This window comes from Pisolithus orientalis, assembly GCF_024613125.1.
Source record: "Pisolithus orientalis strain OTSU chromosome Unknown F5J12scaffold_53, whole genome shotgun sequence".
In the NCBI taxonomy this organism is placed as follows: Eukaryota; Fungi; Basidiomycota; class Agaricomycetes; order Boletales; family Pisolithaceae; genus Pisolithus; species Pisolithus orientalis.
Window position 1 is genome coordinate 181,128 of NW_026260834.1, and position 6,381 is coordinate 187,508.

Sequence of the window (6,381 nt, forward strand, 5' to 3'; positions counted from 1 at the left end):
CCACAACCTCTCCTCCAGTTTTGCCCATGTCATCCTCCCCTCTGGCATCATCACCATCATCCTCCCAATCATCCTGCTCTCTCCAAAGAGCTGACAGACCTCATGCCTGCTGCCTGTCTGACCCCAACCCCCAACCCCCAACCATGTGAGTCTCATGACTCATCTTCACCATCCATAGTCAACCCAGAGGTTGCTTTTGGTGTCTCAAGAGCCAAACTTGAGTATACCCTAGGCCAGATCAAGATCCTTGCCAAGTTACCACCTTTCCCTGTGCTAAACACACTTACCAAGGCCGATTGCCCTCCTACCCCATCCGATCCATGCTATCATCAAGCATGCTATGTTTGTCACTGCCTCAGGCACATTAGGGTCAACTGTGGCCTCTATGAATGCCCCCTTTGTCACACTACCCATCCTGGACATACCCAAGCTCAATGTCCATCTCTTCATCCTCATTGGCTGTTACAAGAAAGAATTGCCACCCCTGCTTTGGTGGATGATCATACCCTCATTGGGAGTGAGGATAACAATTTGTATGACAATGACTTTGACTTTGACAACTCTGCCATCAGTAACATGACTGGGGAGCCTTATGGAGAGTAGTTGAAGTCAGGGACTTCAATGCTTAGAAGGGGGGTAATGTTATGTTTCACCTTGCTTTTTCCCTTGTCACTGTACATTTACCATGTGTTTGATCCATTGGACTACTTTTCTTTTTCAAGCCATCTTCTCTCTGATCTGACAGCTCACTATTTCCACCACCAGTGTTTCCCTCTTGTGACATGCTTAGGACATGTGTCACTATTGTTCAACCAATAGTGTAGTCACCTTGTTACATGTGGACACCTCATGGTCTATCTCCTTGTAGTATTTAGCTTGCTGGCTCAAGTCCTGGAACCCCAGACTTGAGCTGCTCAATCATATGCAGTGTTCTCACTCAGAACTTCACCCTCAGTGTCCCTAACCAAGACCACTCTTACCAGCATTGACCAAATCCTTTGTCATTCACAAAGGTTACTGCAGCTGTTTCTCAGTAGAAACCCTCAGTCTGCAGCTGAGCTCTCCTTACACCTTGACTTCAGTCTTAGCATAACATGAGAGTTTGGGACACTCAGAGTTATGTTGAAATGATTTGTATCCAAGAATCATTTGAACCACCTCCAAACAATCCAAAGAATGTATGTCTCTTGCCTTCCCCTGCAAATGGTGAGTATTTCTCATATCTTATGGATCTCAGTTATACTCAAACCACTCAACATACTCAATATGTTTTTCCTCCATGTCTTCTTTTGCATTGCATGATGCTGGGCAGCTGCTTGATGGTCTCCAGGATGCACATGCCAGTGTTAGGGATGAACCTGTGCAACTTCACAATGATGGCTGGTTGAAGGGCCCTAATGGAAGGTTGCTGCTATGGATTCCTGTATCACTCAGGGTGCCCTTTTACTCAGCATGGAACACAGCAGTCATCCCCATTGGGTGCTGTGTGGAATTAGATTTGAGTCAAATGGTACATGGCACCAAATGGCATCAATGTTTCAAGTCTGTTGAGAATTGGTCTTGACTTTCCATCCATGTATATCCTTTTACTTCTCTACTTTGTTTTTGAAAAATGAAGATCATAGGTCCATTCCTCTGAATTTTACACCAGGAAACCAATACTTGGATGTGAAGGATAAGATTTACAATTTTATCATGCACTGCATATGCAAAGGTCACTTAGTTAATTTTGTGAAATACTAACTATCCTGCATGCACACCCATACAGCAGGATGCCATCCTGAAATCTCTCTGTCCAAGCATATGCACAAGTGTTTTCACCATTAATACAGATCATTGTGTCCAATCATATAAGTAGAAGTAGATGAAAGTGAGGAGGGGAAGGTGTATGCTTTGACGAGGGAATGCAGACAATGGCACATACATCTACTACCAAGAAAGAACATGCTACATCTCAACACTGGCCCATCAAGATTCATATCATCACAAGGACCACGAAGCCAATGCTCCTTGTAGGAATGTAATGGGACCATTGGCATGACATCATTGCAACAACTGGTCACATCACTTCCACTACTTCCACTATGTACAGCACATAGACACTTGTAGGTTTTGTCTACAGCAATCCTAATGAAAGTGAAGATATCAAGATCATTGAGGCATCCTCATACCATTCTTCCCATCTCCAGTAGTTGAGGCTTACAAACATCTTCCGATGCCTGCAGGTCCTGAACTCCATCCCCAGTCCCAAATGCAGCGCCCATCCCTACACGAGCCTTCACATCCTCCCCGGTCTCCACGAACGAGACCGTCATTCTGCCCTCCCTTCCGGAAGATACTGACGCGGAGCCCTGCCTCCTCCCTGTATCCAAAATCCCTGGCTCTGCCATCCCTACATTGCCTCTCCTTATCTCCACAATGGCACTCCCCTCCCTTTCCCTCCAACTTCGTACGCCCTGCTCACCCCACCCCTTTATGTGCCACCCCGTTCTCACGACTTGTTGCCTCCAAATATCAACGGCCCTCATTATCCACCCACCCAGACCCCTCTCCACTGCCACCCATACTGGCCATGCTACTAGCACAGCGACAAGGATGATTCCAGGCGTCGTCGTTGCGAGTGTAGGAAGGTAGGTCGAACTATAGATGAGGTAGAGGAATGCAACGAGGAAGGACGTCATGCTATTTTATCGCGTTACAGCCAAATTGTTAGTCAGAATCGCCAACAAGAAAAAGTACAAGGAATGAAACGGAAGTGGACAGATACAGATAGGTGAATACGCACCCCCATATCAATAACCCAAATGGGACACTGAACATGATAGCCATATGATCTACACCGATCACTGTGTCCGTTATTTCATTCATGTACTTTGCCTATCACTCGTCCACCGATTAGCACTGAATTAACCCAAAGAGAGCCAAAAAAAAGGGTTCGAGGAACAGCATCCAATCGACCAAAGGCCCAGCCAAAATGATAACAGGACGAACTGAAAAACTCACCACCTCTTCCGCATTCTCCGCTTTATCTCTCCACATACCCGTCAATACCACGGACGCCACGATCGACCCAACAGTACAAATCACCGACACGTATATCGCGATCACAGTTACTGACTGGTACGTCTTCGAATCGGAATCGGCGATGCCAAGGAGAGATATATCGACCGCTAACATCACAGTGGACTGTGGGTTTGGCAGTTGAGCACACGGTTTATTCGGTTTGATTGAAGAGAGAGAGAAACACATACGTAAATCGTAAATCCTCCCCATTCATCAATAACACGGGCCACGAATGCTTTCCATCTCGGTAGGTTCACTGTCTCATCTACCCACACGCCTCTCAGGGTTTCGACGTACCTCCAGGGCGCGCCAAACAGGAGAAAGGAGAGCAAGTGCAAGAGGAAGGACGTGCGTAGTCTATGGTTGCGTGGGTAGTAAATAGAGTGGTCGACGTCTAAGCGGGCACAGGGTTGGCCGTGGAAGTTCAAAAAGTGGATTCGAGCTATGAGTGTACGGTCGGGAAATTGTCAATGCGTTAATTGGAGGAGGTAAGGTATGAGAATGTCGTGGACAGAGGAGAACGGTCGCACAGAATATACACATGAATCGAGCTGGTGACCGCGTAAGCTCGAGGATCTCGCCAATGACCTTCGGCTCACCTACTACACACATGACAGGATCGTTGACTTGTCCAACTGAATCTGCACTGGACAGTAAGCAATGAACAGTACAAACGTTCAAAATGAGAAGGACACGGGAGCAAACCTTGAAGAATGCGCACGATGTCCATCATCTTGGACAGTTCTGCGCTTTCGAACGGCGCAAGAGACGTATCGGAAGTGATTGATTCTGAAATTTGATTAGCGCCATTCAATCACGATGGACGGTGATGTGCCCACCAGCGTTAGCATGAATGACCAAGCCATACAACTCTCGATAGACGGCGGCATCAAACGTTCGCTCGCGCGGGTACAGTTCACAATGCGTCCTTTTCCAAACTCAAAAGTCAGCTTCCAGCGCACGACACACCGAAACGCCTACACGCACCAATACTGCATCTCGAGCGCCATTTCTGTATTTACAATTGCCGCATATCACACAGCATCACACACGTGAGCTGGCTTCGAATCCGTACGGTATCATACTCACTGATATGGCTTTGTTTCTTGACACCCCTCAAGTTCGCATACATCTTTTCTGGCACCCAACCATGAACCCAAAAGAGGAGTCTCTTCTCGGTATCGACAAAATAATATCGACATTCTTTTCGACTCTTTCCATTTGCAAGTTCAAGGACGAGTTCGAGCGACGGAGATGAAGGTGGGGAGGGGAAAGTGATAGAGTGAAATGCAGCGAGCTCAGAGAGGCGGGAAATGCATTTTTCGACGGTTCCCAATTTTTTGGGATTGCGCACGTCGGGTGTCGGTGTATATTCGCTGGTGTGATGTTAACAAGGTCAGAAAGTGAGGTGAGACAAGGTGGATGATATGAATCGGTTGCCTACACGTTGAATGTCACAGAAGTAGGGAGCACCTTCTGGGTGCGTGCACACCTTCCAACCTGTGGAACTAAGATCTGATGGACTGTTCCGCGATGTCAGTGAAACAGTATATAGGCGTCGATGGGTAACGAGGGCGTACTGCTCAAACGATCTTTGTGCAGCGTCAATCCATGGGAATTCCTTGTCCGGAGGTCTTAGCCATACGTATGAACTTCCACGTATAGATGACGGTACACAGAATGGAACACATACATAAATTCTCCTCTGTTGTATCTGTCTATTTCAGAGGCAGTGAATGGAGTGAACATCCTTGTCGATAACTTTCCCGTAGTAGTCGCGGATTGTGAAGATAATGGCACGGACGACTCCATGGACAGGTTGAGGATCGTCGTGCTAGTAGATGCTGTACATTTCTGTATCGCATGCCGGTCAGGGAACAAAGCCGTAGTGCTTAGTCATCACTACTACCTTCTTCCATGTCTACCCAGGAGGAACAGCTGATCGAGCTCATGCTCACTCTCAAGGTCAAACGAATTCATCCCATTTATTGGACATGACAGCAGAGACACTTATATTTTGGATGCGACAGAACACGACGCCGGACCAGGCTCGTAGCATTCTCGCATCTACACCCCAGATTGCGTATGCACTGATCACTCTCATGGTCAAGATGAATGCAGTCGACGTACAAGTACTCCAAGTCAGTCGCATGTGCTCCCATTTTCACTAGACCTTACTCATACTGACCTGCGTATATTCATAAAATAGAAAACGGTCACCGCCTATTCCACGAACGTCTCCCCTCCACAACCTGCCATTCAACCAGTCTCCGCCGTGCCCCCTCACCTCTCCCAACATTACAATCGTACACCAACTCCACAAACACATACTTCAACCCACTACAACGGGCACGGACATCCGCCTCAACTACAGCCCCAACCTCAGCCTATCGCGTTCACAGGTCAGGCCGTGTACGGCGGTGGCCCCGAGCCCGCAACAGGGTATGGCGTGCCGCCACCGCAACAGCCCTCGATTTTACCGGATGCACTTGCGTCTCTGCCAGAGGAGCAAAAGGTATGGTTATGCTTGTTCTGCGTTCGTTATGTCTCTCATGATCACGTTTCTCAGGTCATGATCATGCGCGTCGTATCCATGACACCCGAACAAATACGCATGTTACCCCCCTCGGAACGAGCAGGCGTCATCCAATTAGTGAGTCCCCCCCCTGCTTGTCGTGGTTTCGTTTCTGTGACCTTATTCCACTAGCGAACAACACTCGGGCTGCCTGCATAGTCGAACGAAAGGGTTCAGATGAGATGTAGATGCACGAGTTGACCGTTCATGTATAGATTGTATGTTAGGCATAGCTGGATAGTCATCTGCTACATAATCATTAGTGTGATTTCATCACTAGCGTGTGGGGGTGGGCACCGGGCTTCTGAGTGAAAGTGATATCCAGGGCTCTTGAGTATCGCTTTCATTCGGATGGAAGATGCTAGTGGGCCTCGGGTTTTGAACGTGGCAAGGATGGTTGGAGGATGCCTTGATGATCCTGATATCGTCCCCTTCCTTAAGATCATGGTAGATAAAACCTACTTACAAGTTTTCGTGAGTGCGCGTACATCGGGGAAATGATGCAACAGCCGTTCTAATACTCTCGATAACTGTAATTCGGGGAAAGTTGTGCGCTTGGGTGAGTACGGCACCTTGGAAGACGCAGCTATATGCCCAAGTGCGAGGATGATTTTAATCTCGGTCTCAACGCTGAGATCGGTCCCTTGCAGACATCTACGGCGATCTCGGCGGCTTCGAAGTCGTGCGCTCTAGTACGGATGCGTGGTACGTTGGTGCGACACAACTGAGGGTGGCAGCGGGAA

General features: G+C 48.0%; 2 protein-coding genes across 2 annotated transcripts; one reads left to right on the forward strand and one right to left on the reverse strand.

The window, feature by feature from the left end:
• Positions 1-1,840: 1,840 nt before the first annotated feature.
• F5J12DRAFT_861313 (uncharacterized protein) lies at positions 1,841-4,939 on the reverse strand. The gene is made up of 12 exons (XM_051746874.1): positions 4,757-4,939; positions 4,644-4,697; positions 4,479-4,586; positions 4,153-4,439; positions 4,051-4,075; positions 3,903-3,991; positions 3,769-3,852; positions 3,663-3,704; positions 3,594-3,614; positions 3,252-3,505; positions 2,912-3,186; positions 1,841-2,682 (listed from the first exon to the last, which is right to left on the reverse strand). Exons 1-12 carry the CDS (start codon positions 4,873-4,875, stop codon positions 2,166-2,168), a joined length of 1,875 nt encoding a protein of 624 aa, XP_051595540.1. The 5' UTR covers positions 4,876-4,939; the 3' UTR covers positions 1,841-2,165.
• Positions 4,938-6,046, forward strand: F5J12DRAFT_861331 (uncharacterized protein). Its single transcript, XM_051746875.1, has 4 exons — positions 4,938-5,028; positions 5,094-5,204; positions 5,273-5,578; positions 5,633-6,046. Exons 1-4 carry the CDS (start codon positions 4,981-4,983, stop codon positions 5,768-5,770), a joined length of 603 nt encoding a protein of 200 aa, XP_051595541.1. The 5' UTR covers positions 4,938-4,980; the 3' UTR covers positions 5,771-6,046.
• Positions 6,047-6,381: the final 335 nt, after the last annotated feature.

Coding starts and splice junctions, on each gene's coding strand:
- F5J12DRAFT_861313 (XM_051746874.1), bottom strand. CDS start 4,875: ATGGAGTCGTCCGTGCCATTATCTTCACAATCCGCGACTACTACGGGA. Junction 3,853..3,902: donor GGTCATTCATGCTAACGCTG/GTGGGCACATCA, acceptor ATCAAATTTCAG/AATCAATCACTTCCGATACG. Junction 3,615..3,662: donor TCCTGTCATGTGTGTAGTAG/GTGAGCCGAAGG, acceptor CGCGGTCACCAG/CTCGATTCATGTGTATATTC.
- F5J12DRAFT_861331 (XM_051746875.1), top strand. CDS start 4,981: ATGTCTACCCAGGAGGAACAGCTGATCGAGCTCATGCTCACTCTCAAG. Junction 5,029..5,093: donor AGCTCATGCTCACTCTCAAG/GTCAAACGAATT, acceptor TGGATGCGACAG/AACACGACGCCGGACCAGGC. Junction 5,205..5,272: donor TCGACGTACAAGTACTCCAA/GTCAGTCGCATG, acceptor TTCATAAAATAG/AAAACGGTCACCGCCTATTC.